This window comes from Chelonia mydas, chromosome 1 (genome assembly GCF_015237465.2).
Source record: "Chelonia mydas isolate rCheMyd1 chromosome 1, rCheMyd1.pri.v2, whole genome shotgun sequence".
NCBI classification, from domain to species: domain Eukaryota; kingdom Metazoa; phylum Chordata; order Testudines; family Cheloniidae; genus Chelonia; species Chelonia mydas.
This window is the reverse complement of record NC_057849.1, coordinates 232,607,035-232,634,232: the sequence shown is the minus strand read 5'-3', so window position 1 is coordinate 232,634,232 and position 27,198 is coordinate 232,607,035. Positions and strand designations below refer to the sequence as shown.

The 27,198-nt window shown below is 43.0% G+C and overlaps 1 protein-coding gene across 1 annotated transcript in view; it reads left to right on the top strand.

Annotated features, from left to right (window-relative positions):
* PDE3A (phosphodiesterase 3A) overlaps positions 1 to 27,198 on the top strand; it is a 359,524-nt gene that overhangs the window by 301,238 nt on the left and 31,088 nt on the right. The window contains exons 5-9 of the mRNA XM_037915985.2: positions 1,284 to 1,399; positions 7,263 to 7,476; positions 12,997 to 13,082; positions 15,339 to 15,508; positions 16,828 to 16,965. Of these exons, the coding sequence (XP_037771913.1) occupies positions 1,284 to 1,399; positions 7,263 to 7,476; positions 12,997 to 13,082; positions 15,339 to 15,508; positions 16,828 to 16,965 (724 nt within the window). The remainder of the gene's footprint in view (positions 1 to 1,283; positions 1,400 to 7,262; positions 7,477 to 12,996; positions 13,083 to 15,338; positions 15,509 to 16,827; positions 16,966 to 27,198) is intronic.

Below are 27,198 nucleotides of genomic sequence, written 5' to 3'. Positions count from 1 at the left end.
TGAGAGAGAACAGAACCTCACTTGCTCTTCCACAGCTGTAAGATTTCTGTGGTGCTAACAAGTGAAACAAAAAAATTGCCTTAAGATATAAAAAATTCCTCTTAATATAAAATCCCTTAAGTTAGTATTGGACCCAGCTTACTTTGAGAGACCATCTGTTGCCTTATATTTTATGTCAGCGTTTAAAATGAGAAGGACTGGGACCTGTTCATCATCTTGTGTTAGAATCTTGAAGCACAGCAGAGCTGGGTCATGACAAGACATTTGAAGGATTAGAGGGCAAAGGCCTTATGGATCTGCGCCCTCATTGTGGAAGAACGCACTGAGGCATCTGTGCAAGCAGGTGGCACGTGGTCGTTCCTTTATTAAATTACAGTGATAAATGCAGCTTTTCCACCTTACAGAATCACCTGGCATCAGCACATAAGAGATACAAAAGTGTCAAGCCTGCCATTCTCATTTTCCCTTTTGTTTTTTTCTTTTTTATGGTGCTTTTCAATGATTTTCTCTTAGATCAGTGAGCAGATATCTAGATTTCCAAGAATCTCTTAGTAGGGATTTTTTTTCAAAAGCTGCATGTGATGTATCTGAAAGGTGCTGGATTGAAAGCCTTGGAAACTAGAGGGCTCTATTTATTCACAAAGCAGACACTACACAGGCAGCAGTACAGCAAGCTTCCCCCCAGTGTGATTCAATCCTGCTATGGAAGCTGCATCACTACAGATTGCATTAAGTGGCACCTTTGCTGGCAATCTGAGGAGAAAAATGCAATGGGCCTGATTTTCATGGACACCAAGGCCCTTTTATACTGCTTCAGGTATGTAAAGAGACCTTAACGAGGTGTAAATTTAATCGAAGCCCACTTTTAGACTGCTTCCACGCCCTCAGCATAGCATAAAGGAATTTTAGTATAAATTAAATGAAAAGGCCTGGGCACTGAAGTCACTCCTAGTGGCAGACTCACTAGCACCAAAGCATGTTGAGGTAAATTGGAAAGCCACCTTGGAAGAATCTTACCATACCCATGTTGTAACTGTGTTTGGCTTAAATCAAGGACTTAAATGTCTGGAGTTGTCAGTCCAGCACCTTTTGGCAATACTGAATTCACTAAAAACAGTCATTCAAATAGTTGATAACACAGCCCTCCACAGTAGAGTTTTTTGTTCTTACATGTGGAGTGCTGTGACAATTAACTTCTCTCAGAACTCTGTCACCGAGATCTTTACAGGCCTGCAATGCTTATGTAATAATAGTTTTGTGTGTTTGTACTCTTGATCTCACAGCACCGACCCTTGGAACAGCTCAATTCTGATGGCCATCACAAAAAGTAGGTCCTTCTCGGCCTCCTATGCGATGTCTGCTACAAACCATCTGAATTCCAAAAGGCAAAGCCGACAAGGTGAACAGCTATTTCTGGTTTGACATTTATTTTATTTAGTCAAGCTTGCTTTCCCTAAAGCTGCAATGTACTCTGGGAAATCTGGTGATTGACACACACACACAGCATCTTTTGTTTTCCCTCTACTCTTTCTCCTCACATTCCCATAAATTAGACTTCAGTTATTTCCATCATTTAAAAACACAGTGATCTAAAATGCTACAGCTTATAGTAGTGTTGCTGTAGTGTTTTGATCTTTCCATTATAAAAGTTGTTAGTTTCTGTTCTATTACTTCAGTGATCTATGCGCTAAATTCTGCCTTCATTTACCTCTAGGCAATCCCATTGACTCCAGTAGGGTTGAAGACCAATTGTATCTCATAACATGCTCGTTAAACTGACTGTATATTTTCCATTGTCTTCATTAAGTTTGCCTGGTTATAATAAAACATAGAATTTGTCTTTGTGGGAGATAGGCATAAGCAGCTAATTGTCCTTATCATCCAATTATATCCAAATGACAAGCACATTTTAACCTATATGCCTTTCTATCTGTCATGGAAAAAGTCTAAAAGGCCTTTATTGATGGTCAGATCAAATCAAATTCACATCTGCCAATTTGTGAAGCACGGTTCTTAGACAAGGTTTAAAAAAAAGTTAACAGTAACCGATGAATAAAAGGATCCAACTAGTTTCAAAAGGTTCTTTTTTTAAAAAAAGAATAAACCTTTTCTGACATTGTAGTGACAAGTGATGTTACTTAACATCTTCACTCAGTACTGGGAGACTGCAAAGGAATGCCAGATAATGTTTTAGCCAGAAAAAAAGTTAGGGAAGATAACTTCTTAACTGATCATAACATTTACAGTAGAACAGTTTTTTGAAATCATCAGTGGTCTATAGATGGCTATCTAACCTGACTTACATTGGAGTCCAGGAGAATGTTTCCGCATGCTCTCAAGCACCAAATAAAGATGGTTACCATGGCTTCTCTTTCTAAATCAGCACATATGAGCTGAAATTTTCAAAAGTAGCCATTGATTTTGGTGATCAGTTTGAAACAACTTGAGGCTGTTTTTCAGAAGTGCTGAAAATCCACTGATCAAAGGGAAGTACGTGGGACCTGTCTTCCTGGCCTAATATTGGGCCCCAAGGAATCCAAAATTAGAGACCATTTTGAAAATACATCTGCATGTTTATTAGATCACGGTCAGCCATGTTTGCTAGAAGAAATTGTTTTTCAACTTCAAGCCTGGAGCAAACTTTGATAACTCCCCTGAGATGGGTGACATCTCAGCCAATTGAAGTCAATAAGAGTTTTACCATGGACATGAATAGGGTCAGGATTTCACCCATATGATCAAAGAAAGTTTATAATGGAAATGTTGGCATGATCCTGACCCTACTGTCTAGAAAAATCTGCCACAAATATAAAATCCACACACAATTTAAAGCTGTAGGAGATTTGTGCCTCTTTATCTTTCTTATTTCTCTTCCATCTATCCCCTCCTTATAAAAATTTATAAACAAACCTTTTCCCATTCTGAAAGAGGGAAAATATTTTCATTTTAGAAAGATTCTCTTCATTTACTTTTTTTTAACTCTTTCACTGCTGTTTTTTCACTGCACCTGTTATGCTGCTGATGTCTCTAAAATGTTATGGCATGCTTGGTACGGGATTGTGTTACAGCAGCATAGCAGATGCATTCTGGGTAGAAGTAAAATATCTCAAAAATTTGGCAGCCACCCAGCTGTCAGGTTAATTACGCATCTGAATGCAATGCCGTGATATTGCTTATGTACAACACAGGATTTCTAATAGAATTTGTTTAATGCAGAGCTATTTGCTTCACTTCTTTGTGAGGAGCAGCAAATATGCTGCAAGGGAGATGGCCCTTTGAATAAAGTGCAAAGCCAAGATCCTTCACCTCTAAGCAGTGATGAGCTGCCAAAATCTTAACCACCGGTTCCCTATAAAAAGTTCTGATTTAAGGGATGTGCCCCAGTATGTATTTTTTGTGCCAACAGGGTTACCATATGTCCGTATTTTCCCAGGAGGAATTTTTAAAATTTAAAAATTTTTAAAATTTAAAAATTCCTCCTGGATGGCGATTTAAGAACCAAAAAGCCTGACCTGTCCGGGAAAATACGGGTATGTGTTAACCCTGCCTAAAGTTCTTTTTTAAAAAGATGGGCCTGAACTAGAAATGAGCTCCGTTTCACATGTGTGGGTCCCCGCCACTCCCTGGGGGTGTGCCAGGGTGACCTCGGGACAGTCCCGATTTTGGGGTCTTTTTCTTATATAGGCTCCTATTACCCTCCCATCCCCGTCCTGATTTTTCACACTTGCTGTCTGGTCACCCTAGGGTGTGCACATGTGTGGGTCCCAGTTGCTCCCTGTCCCCCTCATTGAAGCAGGTGTGCAGGGTTACTGCCCTGGGAACTGCAGGGCACCAGTGGATGTGGAGTCAGCTGCAGACAGGGTGTGGGGCAGGGCTAGCTGGAGGCAGGGGTTGCGGGGCTGGCTGCAGGCAGGGCAGGGGGTGTGGAGCTGGCTGGAGACAGGAGGAGGCGGGGTTGGCTGGAGGCAAGGGGGTGCGGGGCTGGCTGCGGGCAGGGCAGGGGGTGCGGAGCTGGCTGGAGACAGGAGGGTGCAGGGTTGGCTGGAGGCAAGGGGGTGTGGGGCTGGCTGGAGGTAGGGGCTGGCTGGAGGCAGGGCAGGGGCTGGCTGGAGGTAGGGGCTGGCTGCAGGCAGGGTAGGGGGTGCGGCAGGGGCTGGCTGCGGGCAGGGGGTGCGGGGGTGGCTGGAGACGGGCTGGCTGCAGGCAGGGCAGGGGGTGCGGCAGGGGCTGGCTGCAGGCAGGGGGTGCAGGGGTGGCTGGAGACAGGGGCTGGCTGCGGGCAGGGCAGGGGGTGCGGCAGGGGCTGGCTGCGGGCAGGGGGTGCGGGGGGTGGCTGGAGACGGGCTGGCTGCAGGCAGGGCAGGGGGTACGGCAGGGGCTGGCTGCAGGCAGGGGGTGCAGGGGTGGCTGGAGACGGGCTGGCTGGATACAGGGCAGGGGGTGCATGCGGCAGGGGCTGGCTGCGGGCAGGGGGTGCAGGGCTGGCTGGAGGCAGGGGCTGGCTGCGGGCAGGGTGGTGGGAACTCACGGGGAGAGCAGCTCGGAGAAGCCTGAGCAGCAGGACGCAGCCCAGGTCCAGCAGAGCAGCCGGGGACCCACCAGGCAGCAGCGGGAGCCCCAGGGCCAGGGGTCGGGGGAGCAGCAGCAGCACCAGGGCTCGTGCCCAGGGCCAGGTGGCAGCCCACATGGCTCCCGCAGTCAGCGCCCTCGGCGGCTGGAGGAGGAATTACATCACTTCCCGGCCAGAGCCCATCAAAACCTCAGCGCCCCCTGCAGGGAAGCGGGTTAACAACCGGTTCTAAAACTGCTTCAAAATTTAACAACCGGTTCGTGCGAACTGGTGCGAACCAGCTCCAGCTCACCACTGCCCCTAAGAGCATTAAAGATCCTGGCACTTTTTGCAAGAGTTGGGGGTGTTAGCTCTACTGTTGTGACCAAACTGCTGTTTGGCTAATTACAGACTACATACTGCTTGCCGAAAATTCCCTTTGCAGCATTGGATGCAGCCTTCTGCTTTACTTCCTGACCTAAGCTGTTATATAGCTGCTGTGCACTAGTATGTCATTCCTCAGAGGTGACTGCATTTCCATACTGGGCAAAGAGATTTCTGTGTAGACCACATGTATACAATATATAAAGAACCTGAGGGTCCTTTGGGCAGAGAAGTGCTCAGATACCACAGTGATGAGTTAGAAGTAGAAGTAGATAGATATCACAATAACAGAGTAGCAGTTATAAACAAAGGAATAAAGCCAAGATGAGAACCTAAGAGATTAAAATAATGGATATGTAATTTTGAGTTCCCTAGAGAAGAAATGTGCTTCTACCCTGGTACAGAGAAAAATGGTGGTATCTCAAATATTACTGTGTGATAACTGTCAGCAAATTGTCAAGTATCAGAGGGGTAGCCGTGTTAGTCTGGATTTGTAAAAGCAGCAAAGAGTCCTGTGGCACCTTATAGACTAACAGACATATTGGAGCATAAGCTTTCGTGGGTGAATACCCACTTCATCAGATGCCTGTGGATGCATTTTTGTCAGATGCATTTGTGTCAGAAAATTTTGACTTTTGAATGGTCACCATTAAATAAGGTTCCATATTTTTCCTCCTTTAAAGTAATAGAGGACATCAGAAAGACATATTGAGGATATGTGGATTTCTAGAAAGATGCAAACATCAAAAGCCTTTACTATTATGGTTAATGCTTCATTATCTTAAATCAACATTATTATCTTATTCAGAGATGACTGTTTTACCCAAAATACGTTTAGTTAGTTTGCCACAACACAAACTTTCAAACAAGAAAAGATAACATTTTCTGTAGACCTAAAATAAAAATGAAAATAAACATGATAAAGGAACTGGGTGGCTGAGCATGAAAAATATGGCTTAGTAGATCTGAAGGTGCAACATTCCCTGTAACCTCAGGTACAATTTCCAGCCGGCTTGACTCAGCCCTTCATCTTTCTAAAATACACACATTTATGTCCTTGCAGCTTATTGTTCATGAGTCTTTTGTATGAGACTTTAAGGTCTTTTCTGCTATGGGTGCATCATGAAGGGTGGGGGTTTGCCCAATGGTCTTGGCTCAGAATGTCTTGTAATGGGGGACTGGGTGTAATATTGCAGTGTTTTTTTCGTTGCTGGCTGACCATGGTGGGTCTTGCATGCCTTGGCCCTCCAGCCAAATCAAAAAGTCCAAACGAACCCATTCCAGGGTTTACACCACTCTGCCTATGACAGGTAGGGAAGCCTAGGCCCACCCACTATGAGTGCCAGACCAGGGATCGTATAAATAGCATCTTCACACTGCTTGATTCCAGTTTGTTGCTGCTTCTTAGGTCTTCTTAGGTCCTCTCTCTCCCTGCAAATCCAGCTTAAGCAAATCAAATAGGAACTGACCTCATAAGGCCTTGCATCTCCTTTTATCTGAGTCTGCTGGGCTCTGATTGACTGCTTCCTTAAGGTCTCGCTAGACAGGCCTAAAGGACCCACCTTCACTGCTTCTTTCCAGTCACTTTGCTGCTTCTTGGGGTGGGATGTAGGAGGACCGCAGGGCCAGGTGTTGGGAGCCACAAAGGCCACATGAACCTGGTCACATCTCATCTGTGCACTGGGTTGGGTGCTGCACTTCATCCCAGAGGTGATCCCCTTTGAGCCACAACTGAGGCAACTCTATCTCAGTGGTGCTTGAGCGTGTGTCTTCTCTAGTTCCTAAAAATTTTGGAACCCTTCAAGATGAAAGGATAATATATTATCCTTATTTTAAAATATTACTGTTTGGCTTATTGCTTACCTACTCATATGTAGAACTCTGGGTTCATTACAAAGGCGGGTAAGCATTTTTGTCTCTACTTTATAGATGGGGAAATTGAAACACAAAGATATTAAGTGGGTTGCCCAAAATCAATGCAGAGCCTGGAATAAAACCCAAGTTTCCTGACTCCCAGTCTGATACCATATAGTCTGGAGCATGCTGCCTTCCCATATTTTCCTACCATGTTCTTTCACTTGTGTATACTGCTTGTATGCCCTTATCAATGGGGAATATGCCCTAAATGTGTAAAACTAGTAGAAGTTGGCATAGCTCTACTGAAGTCAATGAAGTTTTGCCAATTTATGCTAGTGGAGTCCTGGCCCAGTGTGGAGACTTTTTTTGTAATTGTTCTGTGTATTTCAGAAGTAATTCTCTCTGCATACAGTGAATTGATGTATCTGTATATTGACTTTTTTGAATTGAAGAAAGTGTTTTTTCTTGCTAGGTATCCCGCCAAACATTTCACCTCTCACCTCCCCATGCCATTCACCTATTCAGGGAACCCCAGCCACCAGTCCCACTGGCAAAACCTCTTCTGTGCAATTTCCAGACCCTACTGACACCAAGCAAACCCTGAAACCACCCAAGGTTTTAACTTCTCCTCAGAGCACACCTGACCTTTCAGAGCAGATTATGGGGCCCCCTGTCATCTGTAGCAGGTAAGATGTTAATTTGATAGACATCTGCTTGTTTTTCCCTTTTTCTTATCCATATTCTTGATTTATTTCAGCACAGTATATTGATATAATTTTCCCCACATTAAAGTAGTTCACTGTATGCCAGTAATGGTTTAGTTCAATGCTAAACAGTATTTTTAAAGTTCAAAACAATTAACTGCAATTAAAAGCTTTTACTTATGTTGAGTATGTAGTCTGATTTATAGAAAATTGATCTGTGATTTTTTAATCTCAATTTTCATGTTAATGAAATGTGTTTTTCTTGCCACACTCAAGTCACAATAACACAGACTTCAGGGTCATGTTCCAGTGTTTCAATATACAAACCTTATTCCAGAGATGACAGTCAGCCACCTAGGATTTGGAAAAGTACAGACCAAAGATCCACAGTGGGTCAGTTTTTCTGATGCAGGCAAAAGCTTAAATGTTCGAGATAAACTATTGTACTTGAAATTCAAATGGACTGTCCATCCTCCTCTCCCCTATCCCAGGTACATTTTATAGTTATGCCCAATGTATTTATGCCATGCTAGCTTTTTGCCTTTAGCATTTTCAAAATGCACAGTTTCTCCTAAGTTATACAGTACCTGTAACTAGCACAATACTATATATAATTAAACTAAGTCTGCATTGCAGTGGGCTTTGCCTCAAGATGGACTGAATGGATTACATCCTTCCAGAGGTGGAGACAAATACACAGAATAGTAATGGTAGTGAATATTTTAAAGAAGCAATTGGAATGAAGAAGTCTGTTGCTACTGCCAAATATTACAAAATGATGTAGTCATACCATACTCTAAGTGACTCTTAGTTGCTTTAAGAGAACACATCTTCTAACTTGGGTGGTCACCACCTGGAAGTACTGTTGTTTCATGTCTCCAAAAAGATTCAGTTGAAGTGAAACCTGAATAATGGACTCAGCAATGTGTGTCCAATGCAACATTGAGAAATTTCAGTATCATGGTGTGAAGTGTCTCAACCCTGTTGGAGATTGGCATGAAAGCAGTCAAGCTCATCACATTGCTAGTTTTGGTCTCAGCAGTTATGTTTTTGTGACCTGGGGTCAATGAGAAGAGAACAGTTTACAATAGGGGTCTGTTTCATTTGAGATAATGTTGGATTAGATACTAGAAAGTGTTGATGTGCTATCTGAGTCCCAGGGGTTTAGTTCATTGATTTCTCGAAAATAGTCAGTGGTTTTTTTGACTGACTTATTCACATGACTTTTGATGAGTGCCGTTTTTATTGTCTGTTGATGGAGTTTGCTGAGTGTGGAGTTAGGTGGGGATGCTCGAAGCTGAGGCTGCAAGTAGTTGCTGTGATAAGTAACTACATTGTTGGCATTTAGCAACCTTACCCGGTTTTTGAAACAAAACATTTAGGTTTTGGAATAAACATATTGTTAAACTCAACTAGTACCCCAGCCAAAAATATCAGTGTTGTCAATGCAAATATAAATGTGATCCATTAAAATACTAATAATAAATATCATCATTTACCGTGAACACTCTTGCAGAATCATCAGTAACAATAACAATTTACTTGTTACTGGTATACAGATGTCACTTCTGCAGATACAAGCTGAACCCCTAACACATAAATAATGTACCCACTGCTCACATAAATATAATATATAAAATAACAGCTAAGGGAGACAGATTGGGTTATCCCACAAGAAAATGTCACTGAGAGTTGATTGCATGAGTAGTGATAATAACTTATCTCAAGGCTGGATATTCAGAATGTAAGCTATTATGTGTTCGTGGTATATGAGGTAAAAACAATGAAGGAAAGAATACATAATTCTACATTAAACACAAACAAAAAACTTACAAGAGTTAGTAGCTCTGCTCTCTCTCTCACTGCCCAGCAGTTATAAGGCTGCTGCTCATTGGAGACTGGATCCACAGTCAGATGAAGTCAATTAAAAGACTTCCCTTGTCTTCAGTGTGCTCCAGGCCCAGGAGATTAGTGGCATATATTCAGCACTTGGTTTTGGCTCTGCTTGTCTTACACTCCACACCTGAGTGAAGTGTGGCAGGCTAATTGGCAATTAAACTGTCTAGCCAGCTTTCCTAAATGCTGTAGCAGCACAAATCAATAAGTCATTCAACATCATCCACATTGTCCAATTTTGTGGCCCTCATTATTTGGGCATTTACCCAATTTGAATTTGATAAGCACTTTTAAATGGGATAAAACCAATAACATACATAGGATCTCTGTTTTTTTAACTTAGAGCTTGTCTACACTTACCGTGGATCGATGCTGCGGTGATCGATCCACCAGGGGTTGATTTAGTGGGTCTAGTGAAGACCCGCTAAATTGACCGTCGATGCCTCTCCCATCGACTCCACCGGAACTAGAAGCATAAGGTAAGTTGATGGGAGAGTTTCTCACGTCAGTCCAGCACGGTGGAGACACCACAATAAGTCAACCTAAGCTACATCGACTCCAGCTACATTATTCTTGTAGTTGGAGTTGTGTAACTTAGGTCTATTTAATCCCCTAGTGTAGACCTGCCCTTAGACTGTTAAAATGGCTCCTTCTTTAAAGTATCAAATCCCAGGCAGGCTAAGAACATTAGCAGGATGTTCAGGTACTGTGGTGATCATCACATGGTAAAAACATAACTAGACAGAGCACAACCTTAACATTGAATGCATAGGAGAGTGAAGCTTCAATCCTCATACTGCAGATTCCGAAGTAACAGGATGAGATGGTGACTAAAGATAGAGATGAACTTCTGGGGGTGGGGTGTGTGTGGGTGTGAGAGAGAACGCAAGCACGCACAACATAAATACATACATACACTCTCACTCATAACATCATGAAGGTCTGATGGCATCACAAAACACCAAAAGGTAAGGCTTGGATTTCAATCAGTTCCTCTCCAGTGCAATAGAACCTGCACAAAAGTTTTTTCTTTATGCAATTTTTAATCATGTTAAACAACCAATCTAAATAATGTTATAATTGTGCTCTTGCAAAAATAGCCTTTAGTTTTGTAAGCAAGGTTACAAAATTCTGCCAGTGTAAGAGTCACTAACGGTCTCATCCAAAGCCCCTTGAAATCATGAAAAGAGTTCCCACTTCTGCGATCATTAAAAGATTTCCTTTGCCTCCAAGGACTTTGGATCAGGCCCCAGGTTTCCTACAGACTGTCTTAACAGTGTGCTCACTTTTGCCATCCTTTGCACTGTGTTTTCACTTGATATCCCTGAATTCAGTGCTTAATTTGTGCCAGGGCTGACCCCTGACACCTCTAAGACTGGCAGTTCATAGCCTCTGCACCTCGGGGCTTGCCATGTTAGGAAAGAAAAAAAAATTGCTTGAGCTCCGGCATCTCTTTCATTGCAAATTATACAGTGCCTGAATTGTTTGGATTTTGCAACTCCAGGCATTACAAATAGCTTCTGAATTCCCATTTAGCCCTTTGAAAGTGGGATCATTTTAGCCAAAAAACCTTCTTACACACAGCATGCACCCTATGTAGAGTTAACCTGGCAGTATAGAACCACAAACACCCTAAGGCATTTTGTGTTTGGAACTGTTGATAACAACTCTGATGCCTTTTCTCTCCTATATATTATTTTTATTTATTGGTATTTTGGTTACTCCTAAAGATCCCAACCAGGGTTGAGACCACACTGTGCTAGGCACCATACACACACAGCATCGACCAAGCTCTTCCAAAGCGTCCAATATAAAAGACAAGACAGATATTCTGATATAGAAAAACAACAAAAAAGCAGATATAAATTCAGAATATAGTTCTAAAGCTTTATCAATTTTTTATAGCAAAGAACATTAGGAATTATTACCATAGCTAACTGGGGGCATGGGTGGGGAGTCGTAATCAGTCCAAAGCTCACTCCTGACTCTCGGAAACGAAACTGATACCCTCTAACAGATCCTTTTTGTACTGGAAAACCTGCAGCTTTGTTCTTAAAGCAACCATCCAGTTCAAAGCAAAAGAGTGGTTTGTTACAAATTTCCTGATCTTTCCATTCTCTGCAATATAAAAGTGTTTGTGTATTTAATAAAAAGATAGTTTGTCTAGGAGGAGGAGAGGATAACCAGTTGAGCACTGTTGAGCTGTACTCTCAGATAAATGAAGATTCCTGGGAGGAAACTTGTTTTGAATCATTTACTCCTAAAGTGGAAGTCATTTTTGTGGCAAATTAGTTCTGCATGTTGCCACTATAGGTGGTTCTGCTGCTTGGCTGCTAAATCATAAATGTTCTGCTCCCAACAAAAGATGGGGCAAGAAGAGATTTGTGAACAAGTACTGTATGTATCCATTTGAAGAAAATTAGTTATTTTAATTTATTTAAAATGTGCCTCACTCAAGCATCAAATGAGGAAGATTGCTCTTGTGGCTAAGGAACTAACCTGGGAATCAAGAGAGCTGATTCCGTTCCTGGCTTTTCTGCCACAGGCCTCCTGTGTGGTCTTGGACAGGTCACTTACTTTCTCTTTGAGCCTCAACTCCATCTGAAAAATGCAGATAATGATATTTCCCTATCATACAGGGGTCTTTCAGCTCTATTAATTGGTGTTTGTGATGGTACTACAGTTATGGTAACCTAGGTAACTAGGTAGATTTTTGTATTAGGCTAATGGGCTCAGAACTCAATACCCAAACAATGTTTTAAAAAATATGATTACGCATAGATTGTAGTGCATCCCAATAGACCTTTAGAGGCAAATATTTCAGAAGACCTGCCTGGTGCCTGTGGGTATGTGTGGGTGGGTGTTTTTGTTTTGCTTTGTTTTGTGTATTGTTTTGTTTTCCTAAAACATTTTTCCATTTCCTGGGAATTGTGAGTGTGTCTACTTGTCATCTATCATGCTTGTTAACTATTTGAGTGCCAGCTCATTTACCTGACACATTGGTCAAAACATCCCCCTACTATACTGTGCTACTATACTTGATATGTTCTCACTGAAGTCCAACAGCATTGCCTTACTTTCATATTACGTATGATGATATATGTGTTTCTAAGCATGCATATGACAGGAGGGGGAACCTGCCAAAAATGTCTCTATTCTACTTGAATCACTTAAGACTGGGCTGGGTCCTGGTGAATTTTCCTCTTGTTCATTCTTTATTCTTTTTTTTATAGTGTAATTGTGTTATATTTTCAATTTGCTCTTTTGTACTTGTAAACTTAGAAAATAATAAACATCTTTTAAAAAATAATATTGGGATGGGATCCACTGATATGATGTGCCTCGTTTGCACCACTCTGGCAGTGGCAAGCAGCTCTAAACCCAGCTTAGCTGGCTGGTTAAGCCACATTTATGGCTGCCTTTTGCAGTACTGACGCCCATCAAAAAATGAGCATTCCTGTGAATTTGTCCTTTGACTGCGCAAAGGACTGTAGATTATATGGTAGGGCATAATCCTGTACTAGGATCAAGAAATGGTATAGATGACTTTTCCTCTGTAATTTACATGATTCTTTAATGTTCATGTTCCTTGATATTGTGTTTCAGCTGTGGCAGACCGTATAGCCAAATAGGTTCTGGCACTGGTGCGCTGGATAGAGGTGATGGAACAACACATGCCCTGACTAGAACAGGTAATTTGCTGGTTGTAAAATCAAAAAAGTTGTTCCTCTAAAATGTGGTTGTTGAGGGAGTGTGTAGACACTCCTGTCTTTTTTTTTTTTTTTTTTTTTAATACAGAGATTATACATGGGTGAGATCACAGGAATGACGTTTGTATTTCCTTTCTTTTGGAACAGTAACAGTCCTAGGCCAAGGCCATCCCCTTAAGACACTCTCCATGCAACGGGTGGTTGTGAGTGTCCAGAGGTGTCAACTGTTATTTCAGCAGCCTCCTCAAGTCCAGGGATCTGCAACAGAGAAGACGATGGGTGGAGATATATCCCTGGCCCTGCCAATTCTGTGGGCAACCTGCAGAAGGGTTAATGCAGCATAGGCCATATTCATGTTACCACGGAGACCCTTCTGTGCCAGGAAATCCCTTTCAAGGCATGGTGACTCTGGCAGGCTCCATTGAAGCCACGTTACAGCTATGTCTACACTGCACACCACTGGCAGCGGTGTGTAGGATATGTGTAGCTACACGCCTCAGTGAAAAGCAGGCTTTTACTCACACTGCATTATGTAGCTACATGTGTCAGTGAAAGGCTCTGGCAGGAGGGAGGCAGTGGGGAAAGGCTCTGAGAGCTCCACACTGTCACAGCCTTTAACTGTGGCAAGGAAAGGCTCTGGCAGAGAGGAAGCAGCGTGGAAAGGCTCAGCAGCAGGGAGCTGCCAGAGCCTTTTTCTGCTGCTGGCGTATTTCCTTGCAGCAGGGAAAGGCTCCTGCAATGGGGAAATTCTCCAGAAACAGGGAGCTGCCAGAGTCTTTCCCCACTGCAGGAGCATTTCACTTCTGAAGTCGCAGTGTAGATGTGAGAGGCACTGCTTGGGTGTGTAGAGGTCGTGTTGGGTACATACCCAGGTTCATATCCACAGGGTTAAGCCATGTCTTTATTCTACTCACCTAAGCAGTGCCTTACTGTCTATACTGCTATTTATGCCCGTCTAGGGGGGCGTATAGTCTATGTAGTGTACATGCTGCTGAAAGGAGTGTGCAGTGTGGACATACCCTAGAAGTGAGCTAGGGATGGGGACAGGCATGTTTCTGGCCTGGGAGCTAGACATGCGGCCTCCACAATTTTGTAACAGTGAGAGTAATTAACCGTTGGAACCATTTATCTAGGGTTGTGGTGGATTCTCCATCACTGACCATTTTTAAATCAAGAGTGGGTATTTTTCTACAAGATCTATTCTGGGAATTACTTTGGGGAAGTTCTATGGCCTGTGTTATACAGGAGGTCAGACTAGATGATCACAAAGGTCCCTTCTAGCCTTGAAATCTATGAATTTAGCAAAAGTTAATGCCTCAGTAAGGTAATCGTATATTGATTTCCTCTCCATATTAGATATCCAGAAGCTGCACATTATGTAGCATTTAGTGTGTGAGTGTTTACTCACTAATTTTAAGTGTAAATTATTCAGTAATATATAGACCCTGGAAGTTGCTTTTCAGGTTGTTTATCACATCATTGTATGTGGTAACGTTGTTTTGAAGGATACAGACAGCACATCAGTATTTTATTCTATCACTTTTTATTTTTACAAGAGTTGGAATAAAATAGGCTTTTGGAAATCCTATAACTTTTTTCTATCCAGAAAAATTTTCTTTCTAAAATTTTAATACTTTCTTCCATTGCAGACTTTTCTGTCAGCAGCTGTTCTTTCTGACAGCTTCATTTCTCCGTGTAATTTACACATGGAACTGTAACTCTTGCTCAGGAACTAGGAAGTAGAATATCTGTATATTTATATCTAGTCATGAAGCTAAATTCAGCCTTCAGATGTAGGTGCTTGGGGTTTTCAGTAACTTCAGGGAGAGTCATATTCATCCCAGGGCAGCACTTAGTCCATACACTGTAAAAATAATTGTGTATGTTAAAAATATACCATGTGTGGCCCATATATTTATAAAGAGGAATCTGAATAAGCTCTACATTAACTCCGTTTTAGAGGGTTAAAAATGTGCAATAAATGTGATCTCACTCTGTCACCTAATTTGGCCCACCCTAAAAATAGTCCTCAGAGTTTCCTCATTCTGTGGTCCCAGTTTTCAGGCCCTGCAGGGGTACCTATTTCAGTGCAGTTGAATAGACTGTCAGATTTCAGCCCTAGCCAAGCAGCACGTATGTATGTGAGTCAGAGATCATGTTGTTATTACTCAAATGGTCAGAGAGAATGCCTTTTAGTAGGGTCTTACAGCTCTCAAAACAGTCCTATTTGCATTGTAGATGATCCAGCTCAAGCCACCTCTGACTATGAAACCAACAACAGTGACAGCAGTGATATTGTACAAAATGACGACGAGACAGACTGCTCTAAAGAACAGATGCAGAAGGGATCTGTCTGCAGAATGTACACGCCTGAGACTATCATGTTGCACCCTTTAATACCACCCGAGGTAGTTCACAATTGCTTTAAATAATGCTTTCATACTGTATTCGAATACACCTCGAGACACTGGGGAAAGAATGATACAGTCTAAAGACCCTGGACAAGATTTTCAAAAATAATTGCATAAATTAGGGTCATGTCCACATTTATGTATCTTTTAATAGGAGATCTGATTTTCTAAAGCACTAAGCACCCATTCAAATCAGTGGGAGCTGTTGAGTGCTTAGCATTTTTGAAAATTAAGCCACCTATTTTGATTAGGATTCTAACTTTAAGCACACATTTTTGAAAACTTTGCTTCTAAGGTATGGAAATAATATTGTGTATATTATCAGTACAATGTGTACAGGTCTTTCTGATTAGCCATGTAAACGCTTTAATGGCCTAGTAAACCTTGTAATGTTGTTTAGGATATGCAGTGGTCACCATTAAAGAAATTAACATTTGCCAAAGGGTACTACACAATTATGGTTATTTCCTGTACTAAATATAGGAAAGACATTTGTACCTCATATACCATATACTCTGAGACTAATGCTGGCATATGCTGATGTTTTCATATGACCACTGTAGTGAGTTGTAAGTTTTGTTCAAACAAGCAAGCAAAGGTTTAGTCAAAATTTTAAAGCCCCTTAAATCTGTGCAATTAGACTACAAAACTCTCACGAGAACAACATTTCTAGCAATCTCTGCTTCTGGTCAGAGCTGGATATGCCAGGAGAAAAGATTTTTCTAGAGGTATTTTGACCCTTTTGTTTCCACTTCTGGTCATTACTTGAAAATGAAGAGCTGTGAGAGAATAAAGAGTAGGAGGCAGGGAAAGGGTGAGACTTCTTTCAGATTTCAAAAAAGGTTTCTTTTCAGTGTCTCAGAGTGGAACAAGAGAGGCGTTCTTATTTTATTATATCTGAATATGTTACTTACACATTCCTATTCACTGTAAGACTAGCTTGGAATTTGTTGCCTGATTCCAGTTGTTAGTCTCTCGCAGTCCACTATATGGAAGTAACAAATGAATATGTTTTCTTCTGCTCAAGACAAGTTTTACAATAAAAGTGAATGACCTCTCTACAGCTGTAATAATCAGACACTGATCTTTCATTTCCAGGATTACCTATCAATTCCAGCTTAACAAAAATTATGAAGTAGAAGGGCTAAATTAAGGTATGGTGGAAACAAGCGTACCTCCACTGTATTCAATGAAATAGCACCTGCTTACGCCAGTGGTTAATTTTGGCGCAAGGTTTATAGCGCTTTTACCTCTTTAGTTTGACTTTCCATAAATCTGTGATCTATCAGAATCCTCTCTTTTGATTCTTGGTGCAGAACAAACCTATCCTTGCCCCAGAGCCTCTTGTCATGGACAACTTGGACTCCCTTATGGATCAGCTAAACAATTGGAACTTCCCAGTCTTTGATTTGGTGGAAAAAATAGGAAAGAAATGTGGTCGGATCCTCAGCCAGGTAAGAAGCATGTTTTGTACAGGCAGGTTGGATGTGCAGTCCCGGTATACTGTGTGTACATAGACAGATACAGACTAAAATAGAGCTTTCAAAATGTGATGGGTCCTGTAAGTTATAGCAGCATAGGAACCAGGAAATCCTGCCATACAGTTCCATGATAGCAGCAGCTGAGCTAATTCCACAAATCCATTACCATTAAAAAGTCTCGTTCTACTTCATAGAATTATAGATATCAATGGGTTGGAAGGGACCTCAGGGGGTCATCTAGTCCAACCCCCTGCTCAAAGCAGGACCAATGCCCAACTAAATCATCCCAGCCAGGGCTTTGTCAAGCCTGACCTTAAAAACTTCTAAGGAAGGAGATTCCACCACCTCCCTAGGTAACGCATTCCAGTGTTTCACCACCCTGCTAGTGAAAAAGTTTTTCCTAATATCCAACCTAAACCTCCCCCACTGCAACTTGAGACCATTACTCCTCGTTCTGTCATCTGCTACCACTGAGAACAGTCTAGATTCATCCTCTTTGGAACCCCCTTTCAGGTAGTTGAAAGCAGCTATCAAATCCCCCCTCATTCTTCTCTTCCGCAGACTAAACAATCCCAGTTCCCTCAGCCTCTCCTCATAAGTCATGTGTTCCAGTCCCCTAATCATTTTTGTTGCCCTCCGCTGGACTCTTTCCAATTTTTCCACATCCTTCTTGTAGTGTGGGGCCCAAAACTGGACACAGTACTCCAGATGAGGCCTCACCAATGTCGAATAGAGGGGAACGATCACGTCCCTCGATCTGCTGGCAATGCCCCTACTTATATATCCCAAAATGCCATTGGCCTTCTTGGCAACAAGGGCACACTGTTGACTCATATCCAGCATTTCGTCCACTGTAACCCCTAGGTCCTTTTCTGCAGAACTGCTGCCTAGCCATTCTGTCCCTAGTCTGTAGCGGTGCATGGGATTCTTCCATCCTAAGTGCAGGACTCTGCACTTGTCCTTGTTGAACCTCCTCAGATTTCTTTTGGCCCAATCCTCTAATTTGTCTAGGGCCCTCTGTATCCTATCCCTACCCTCCAGCGTATCTACCTCTCCTCCCACTTTAGTGTTATCTGCAAACTTGCTGAGCGTGCAATCCACACCATCCTCCAGATCATTTATGAAGATATTGAACAAAACCGACCCTTGGGGCACTCCACTTGATACTGGCTGCCAACTAGACATGGAGCCATTGATCACTACCCGTTGAGCCTGACAATCTAGCCAGCTTTCTGTCCACCTTATAGTCCATTCATGCAGCCCATGCTTCTTTAACTTGCTGGCAAGAATACTGTGGGAGACAATGTCAACAGCTTTGCTAAAGTCAAGGAACAACTTTCCCCTCATCCACAGAGCCAGTTATCTCGTCATAGAAGGCAATTAGATTAGTCAGGCATGACTTGCCCTTGGTGAATCCATGCTGACTGTTCCTGATCACTCTCCTCTCATCTAAGTGCTTCCGAATTGATTCCTTGAGGACCTGCTCCATGATTTTTCCAGGGACTGAGGTGAGGCTGACTGGCCTGTAGTTCCCAGGATCCTCCTCCTTCCCTTTTTTAAAGATGGGCACTACATTAGCCTTTTTCCAGTCGTCCGGGACCTCCCCCGATCGCCATGAGTTTTCAAAGATAATGGCCAATGGCTCTGCAATCACATCCGCCAACTCCTTTAGCACTCTCAGATGCAGTGCATCCGGGCTCATGGACTTGTGCTCGTCCAGCTTTTCTAAATAGTCCCGAACTGCTTCTTTCTCCACAGAGGGCTGGTCACCTCCTCCCCATGCTCTGCTGCCCAGTGCAGTAGTCTGGGAGCTGACCTTGTTCGTGAAGACAGAGGCAAAAAAAGCATTGAGTACATTAGCTTTTTCCACATCCTCTGTCACTAGGTTGCCTCCCTCATTCAGTAAGGGGCCCACGCTTTCCTTGACTTTCTTCTTGTTGCTAACATACATGAAGAAACCCTTCTTGCTGCTCTTAACATCTCTTGCTAGCTGCAACTCCAGGTGTGATTTGGCCTTCTTGATTTCATTCCTGCATGCCCGAGCAATATTTTTATGCATCTTCCCTGGTCATTTGTTCAATCTTCCACTTCTAGTAAGCTTCTCTTTTGTGTTTAAGATCAGCAAGGATTTCACTGTTAAGCCACTGCCATATTTACTATTCTTTCTACACTTCTACAGGTTTGTACCTGTAACCTCAATAAGGATTCTTTAAAATACAGCCAGCTCTCCTGGACTCCTTTCCCCCTCATGTTATTCTCCCAGGGGATCCTGCCCATCAGTTCCCTGAGGGAGTCAAAGTCTGCTTTTCTGAAATCCGGGGTCCGTATTCTGCTGCTCTCCTTTCTTCCTTGTGTCAGGATCCTGAACTCGACCATCTCATGGTCACTGCCTCCCAGGTTCCCATCCACTTTTGCTTCCCCTACTAATTCTTCCAGGTTTGTGAGCAGCAGGTCAAGAAGAGCTCTGCCCCTAGTTGGTTCCTTCAGCACTTGCACCAGGAAATTGTCCCCTACACTTTCCAAAAACTTCCTGGATTGTCTGTGCACCGCTGTATTGCTCTCCCAGCAGATATCAGGGTGATTGAAGTCTCCCATGAGAACCAGGGCCTGCGATCTAGTAACTTCCATTAGTTGCCGGAAGAAAGCCTCATCCACCTCATCCCCCTGGTCCGGTGGTCTACAGCAGGCTTCCACCACGACATCACCCTTGCTCACAAGTTGCTCACACTTCTAAACTTAATCCAGAGATTCTGAGGTTTTTCTGCAGTTTCATACCAGAGCTCTGAACAGTCATACTGTTCCCTTACCTACAATGCAACTCCCCCACCTTTTCTGCCTTGCCTGTCCTTCCTGAACAGTTTATATCCATCCAAGACAGTACTCCAGTCATGTAAGTTATCCCACCAAGTCTCTGTTATTCCAATCACATCATAATTCCTTGACTGTGCCAGGACTTCCAGTTCTCCCTGCTTGTTTCCCAGGCTTCTTGCATTTGTGTATAGGCACTTGAGATAACTTGCTGTTTGTCCTGCTTTCTTAGTATGAGGCAGGAGCCCTCCCCTCTCACACGCTCCTGCTCATGCTTCCTCCCGGTATCCCACGTCTCCACTTACCTCAGGGCTTTGGTCTCCTTCCCCCGGTGAACCTAGTTTAAAGCCCTCCTCACTAGGTTAGCCAGCCTGCTTGCGAAGATGCTCTTCCCTCTCTTCGTTACGTGGAGCCCGTCTCTGCCTAGCACTCCTCCTTCTTGGAACACCATCCCCTGGTCAAAGAATCCAAAGCCTTCTTTCCGACACCACCTGCGTAGCCATTCGTTGACTTCCAGGATTCGACGGTCTCTACCCCCAGGCCTTTTCCTTCCACGGGGAGGATAGACGAAAAGACCACTTGCACCTCAAATTCCTTTATCCTTCTTCCCAGAGCCACGTAGTCTGTAGGGATCCGCTCAAGGTCATTCTTGGCAGTATCAGTGGTGCCCATGTGGAGAAGCAGGAAGGGGTAGCGATCCGAGGACTTGATGAGTCTCGGCAGTCTCTCTGTCACATCGTGAATCCTAGCTCCTGGCAAGCAGCACACTTCTCGTTTTTCCCGGTCGGGGCGGCAGATAGATGACTCAGTCCCCCTGAGGAGAGAATCCCCGACCACCACCACCCGCTTCCTTCTCTTGGGAGCAGTGGTCGTGGAATCCCCCATCTCTTGGACAGTGCATCTCATGCCTTCCTTCTCCCCCAATCGTCTATCTTAAAAGAATTGTAAATGCATATTGGCCCACTGTACCTTCAGCTATGACTCAAAAAGCTGCTGCTGATGCTTCCACTGTCTTCGGTTCACTGTCTTGTGGGATTTTGCATTGAGTCTATTATTGCATTTGCATTGAGATATAAAGGGCCACAACGAGACAGCTGACCCAAAAGAATAGGTATGGTCTTCTCTTACATTGCAAATCCTAGTCAAGCCATACATGAGACCAAGATTTATGGAAAAAATCTGATCCTACTGTCTTGCCCCTGTACCTCACTTTTAAAGAGTCAACACGTTGGCAGTTAATACTTCTACTCCACCTAATAAAGATCTTAATCAGGTGGTGATAACCTGCTAAGGTTCCATTTTAACTGCCAACTTTTCATTTGTTCTTCCAAGTAGAATGAAGGTGCTGATACGACCTTTATTTACACAGTACGATCGACACCCCTATAATCATCACCACTTTCTTGGCCAGGCTTTCTTCTCTGTCGTTCACCTCTTGATGGCACAGAGACAAACTGGCCATTTTTTCTTGTAGTTGGATAATGGTTTCGTCAACAGGGGAAGTGTATACTGTATATTCAGGACACAAACCCAAAAACAAATTGGGTTTTAGAGTATCTCTTTACAAAGCAGTATGTGCAGGAGGCTAGTGGAAAGCAGTGAACGTGTTAATCAAGTTTAACTGTCTCACATTATACACGCAGAGGTTAAGGTGCTAACCAGCCCTCAGTGCAATAAACTCCAATGAATGCTAAATCAAGTCCTGGTCCCTTGGCTGTTGATGATTATTCAGCTGCATACAGCTAATTCAAAAGCCAACCAGGAAAGATGATTGATTAAATTCAGAGTGACATTAGGATTTACGCTGTGAGCTGTTTCCTTGTCAGCAACCCCAGTCTGTACTTCAGCATGTAACAGCTGTGCAAAACCAGCTTGCCAATATTCCGGGTTCCTTCTAGGGTAAGAGGAAAGCCTAGGCTGTGTATAGCACTTCTTATCAGAGAGAGTGTGAAATGACACACTTCCCCCAGCTGTTTTCCCCTGTTGTCCCCACTTCCCAGTAACCTCTACCCTCCACCACTGCCATTTTTGCTTTTCCCCCTTCTGCTTCTACCTGCAGACCTTGTGCGTTCAGAAAACCTGCTTAAAGATGTAATCACTGTCCACATCCTGAGTGAATTGTTGCCTGCCAAAGCCCAAATAATGGGGCATGGTGAGGGGCAGAGATGGAAAATGAGGGATGCGAAAAAATCAATCTGAGGTGCTTCAAAAAATTGGGATTCGTTTATTTAACATAAACAACAATTGTATTCTCAACTTCAGGCTTCAACATTTCGGATATCAATAATTTACATTGACATTAATGTAAATGGGATGACCCAAGATCAGAGTGGCACAAGATTAAATTTGGGTTTAAAAATGAAGATGTCCCCCACTAATAAGGAAGCAAGGTGGCTGAATGAAATGAGCTTTTTTTTTAAACCAGGGAACAGGTTGACTTTCTGATGTGTAATTTATATCACAGTATGTCTTTAAAGTGGAATGGACAAAGGCAAACAAACACATCAGTGATTTATTCTCTGCTTTCCGCAATTAAATAGTCTCATCTTTAAAAAAAATAGAAAGAAAGAAAATTAACAAGAGGAATTAACTATGCATGCCCCACAATCCAAAATTTATGAGGTGGAACAAAGAGGAGTTGACATGTTCCCCCAGGCGGGTGTTCCATTTAGAAAGCAAATGCTGGCCTAGCATTTTTAAGGCTACTTGAGATGTCTCTTTCTTATTTGTGGAATGTTAAATTGATTTAGCCACTTTATTAAAAAAGACCCCACACAACTCTGACGATAAAAGCATTCTTACTACGTACAATGGAAACCACTTAAATGCAGCACAGGCAAACCTGTAAACAAAGGGATAGAAAGACCTTCACAGAAAAAAATCTCACTTCAGAATGGAACAGCAAAACTCTCCAATTGAAATAGCAGCTTCACAACAAGCCACAGAGATACATAACTCCTTAATTTATGCTTATTGCTCTTCTCATCGTAATTCCTGAAGGGAAGAAACCAGTTTGCTTTAGAAATAAAAGTGGAGTAGGTGAGCTTGGAAAAAAATGTACAGCTTGAAATGAAAGCATCTCTCCTCTGACCGTTACCAAACTGCAAGTTGATTAAAATGATAGGCCAGGGCTCAGATTCTAGGAAAATTTACAGTGTCAAGGTTCTGATTCTGTGTTTCTGTACCTGTAAATAAGGCCCATTGGAAGTGTTTCACAGCTAGGTGGGGCTGGGGGCTATTGGTCACATTATCATCATCTGTATATTTCTGCACAAAGAAATTAAACAGCCCTATAAAAAGAATGGCATGGGAAGTCTCTTCATGGGGAATGTTGTTCGTCATAAGATGGCTTTTGAATGAAAATTAAAAATCACCCATGAATGGAAACATTGGGGGGTTTGGAGTCAGGGCATTATTAGTGGCAGACTCTAATCTGTGGAATTCATTACTGCCAGAAACCCTGAACATAACTATCTTCAGAAAGCATTGTAGCACCTGCCTGGTTGGCCAGATGTTTGCATAAGTACTTATTCAGTTTCCCATATCTTCTTGTCTCTGATTTATTTTGTCTTGATGTCGATGGGAACCCAGGCTTCTAGGTTCCTATACAGGGGAATGTATTTACTTATTTATTTAGCTGTACACAGCATGCACAGCTACTGTTGTGGTGGGCACTATCCATGTGCTTGTAATAAGTAATACATAGAAGATGGTTATACTGAGCACCATGTGAATAATGAGTTCCCTCTTTGAAAGAAACGTCCATTAAAAATCATTTCACTGGAAGCATTTGTTTTAGTTTTAACAGACGCCAGAAGCATTAGATTTATAAATTATGCATTTAAGCACTACGTTTTTCATAGACGGGGGGTGGGGGGGAAGGCAGCAGGGAGGGGAGAGGGAAGTAACACTACTTACCAAACAAAGGGTATGTGTTGAAATTTATTTATTCCTAAGAATAAAAAGTGTACGGAGCACATTGGTAGTATGGCACATACAGCTGTTTTCTAACTCAGAAGCCATATGCAGTAGGGACCAATGGTTATGATAATGTGTGATCCATAGCGCTAAGCCAAACCACAAGAATCTGACCTGACCTTCAGCTACCTACCCCAAACACAAGCAGAAGAGAGGAAGAAAGGAGAAGGTGTTGCTTAGTAAGCCAGGGTGTGATTGTCCATCAGGTGATGTATACTCCTGAGATATGGCAACATTTGCCATGGGAGGAAAAAAGTCAAAAATAAGTTGTTAATAAAGAGTACATAACAACTAAAACAGCAATACTTATTTTGCCAAAGTATCCAGATTTTCTGACGTCCAAGAAGCTATAAGTACCAGAAAATAAATATCCCTTTTCCTCGTTCTTTCATTCTTTCTTGTGTCTGAATGCCTTGCTTGGCTGCTTATCCTTCTTGGTGACTGGAAGAGCAGACCATTTCTCTCCAAATAAGCTGCTGGGAACTGGATACCATTCACTTCCACCCCTTGCCAGTCCAGTCAACTTCTTCAGAATTATTGTGAAACCTTCCCCTCTGACCTAAATCAATGCTGGAAATTCAGAGGGGGAAAAATAAGCTTCTTATATGGCATGCAGTTTTTAAAAATACCTGCCTAACAGTTGTATGAATCAATAAGATTAAAATCTGCAGAATAATATTCTACCATTCCTCTTTTCCCACAGGGGTATATTCCAGGGAAATAAGATACAATGAACTAGACAGTCGCAACTAGTGTCTTTTCTTTCCTGTTTTTTGTTCCTCTCACCTTCCATGGCGCACTGATCTAAGACTAAGGTTTGAAATACCTCGTTTCCTTGCAGCTGCAAGTTTGAATCCTGGCTGGGTCAACTCAGCCATGATCCAAGAGAGGCAAATTGAGTTCCATGCTGTGTTTGGAAATCCTGGGCCCTGCTGGTCAGGCTGCCTGCACAGCTCAGGTCTGGCTGCTACCATAGGGCATAGAGAGACCACGTGGATGAGGTAATATCTTTTATTGGACCAACTTCTATTGGTGAGAGAGCTACACAGAGCGCTTCTTCAGGTCTGGGAAAGGTACTAAGAGTGTCACAGTTAAATTCAAGGGTGAACAGATAGTTTAGCATAAGTAGTTAGCACAATTCCCAGACCTGAAGAAGAGCTCTGTGTAGCTTGAAAGCTTGCCTCTCACCAACAGAAGTTGATCCAATAAAAGATATTACCTCACCCACATTGTCCCTCTAATATCTTGGGACCAACAGAGCTAGAACAACACAGCCTACGATGGGGCATAGGTAGTGAATATAGCCTGTTGCTCCCCCTTATAAGGTTTTGCCAGCTAATTTATGCAATGCATAGACCCACTGGCTATGCATCTGGCCTAACCAGAATCCTCCTCTCTTTAGAGAGCTGCAGGTGCCTGTCCTGAGCAATGTTCCCTCTAATTTTTTCCATCCATGTGTGGAATAAATTATGTGCACCGAGGTAATGTGCAGATGTGCGCCACCAGTAAAAACAAAAATCCTAGATATAGAACTGGAAGGGACCTCGAGAGGTCATCTAGTCCAGTCCCCTGCACTTGTGGCATGACTAATTACCTAGACCATCCCTGACAGGTGTTTGTCCAACCTGCTCTTAAAAAATCTCCAATAATGGAGATTCCACAACCTCCCAAGGCAATTTATTCCAGTGTTTAACCACCTTGATAGTTAGGAAGTTTTTCCTAATGTCCAACCTAAACCTCCCTTGCTGCAGTTTAAGCCCATTGCTTCTTGTCCTATCCTCAGAGGTTAAGAAAAACAAATTTTCTTCCTCTTCCTTGTAACAACCTTTTATATACTTGAAAACTGTTATCATGTCCCCCCTCCATCTTCTCTTTTCCAGACTAAACAAACCCAATTTTTTCAGTCTTCCCACGTAAGAAGTCATGTTTTCATCCTCTTTGTTGCTCTTCTCTGAACTCTCTCTAGTTTGTCCACATTCTTCCAGAAATGTGGTGCCCAGAACTGGACACAATACTCCAGTTGAGGCCTAATCAGAGCAGAGTAGAGCGGAAGAATTACTTCTCGTGTCTTGCTTACAACACTCCTGTTAATTCATCCCAGAATGATATTTGCTTTTGTTCCCCTGTACCCCATTTCTGCAGAGATTGGATATGTGGGCACGGGGGAAGGGGAGAGACAGAGAGAGAGAGAGTGAGTGTGTGTGTGAGAGAGAGAGAGAGAGAGAGAGAGAGAGCTGGCTGCTGGGGAAGTCTCCGAGAGACCATGCGCTGTCTGTTTAAGGCACTCACTCACCGCTCGGTCAGACCTCAGACCACAGCAGCTCTCTCCTGCTCCGAATCCTGAGCCCTGTCCCCTCTCCCCTGCTCAGTGGAGTTGGGGTATCGGGGGGACACCCAGACATCAGCACTCCCCTCACACACACCCCATTCTGCACAGCCAGCAGGAGGGTCCTGGGAGCAGCTGCTGGAGCAACGTGGCTGCAAAGCAGTGGGGGGAGGGGCACCTGAACAGATGCTGTCGGATGTGCGCAGCTCTGCTAGTCAGGTGCACGGCACTTGAATCATTCCTGGGCAACCGCGCAGCTTAGCGCAAACACAGGTCCTGAGTAATTTCTTTGGAGAGCGCACAGAGCTGGAGAAACTTCCTGTGTCAGTTTTCGTTGCTGCTGACCCCAGGGCAGCTTTCTATATTTAAGATGCTCTGGGGCCTTTTCTGCGTACATAAGCCTCATGGGATTTTGGCAATTTTTTTGTAAAGCACTTGGGTTTCCTTAAGGATTAAATGCACAGGGTAAAATTTTCTAAAGTGAAAGCGAATGGGCCTAAGGCGCTTCAGTGCATAAGTCACTTTTGAAAATAGGCTCAGGTTCCTAAATCACTTAGGTGCTATTGAAGTTTTTACTCAGAGAATGCATGTAAAATGTCATCCTCTCTTTCCAGTTCCATTCTCTTTCTTATGGCTGCACCACAGAGGAGGAAGATGTTGAGGGAAATAAAAGTAAGGAGGCAATAGCTCTGGGGTAGGTAGAAGAAAACTAGGGAGCGATTGACAGGGTAGAGAACTAGAGAACAATAGAACATACAGAAAGGTGAGAGAGAGCAATATCGGTAAAGAGGGGGTTGAATAATTAATGACCTATCACCAGACTAGCTTCTTAGTGTGACTTTCTTACGTTGTCAGGTTAGAGAATGAGGGGTTCATTCCTTCCGCAATGTAGAGAAGAGTAATCTCTTTTGTCGCCTTTCTCTTCCTGTCCCCAGTGGCAATCGGAGATTTTAAGAAGCATGTTTTCTGTTCGGAGCAGACATGCCTAATCCTGACAGACACCTGGAACTCTTGCACTAACACTTGCCCTGAGCCCATCACGTCACCCACACTCCTACTGCCTACAGTTAGCCTCCAGAACTGAGATGCATAGG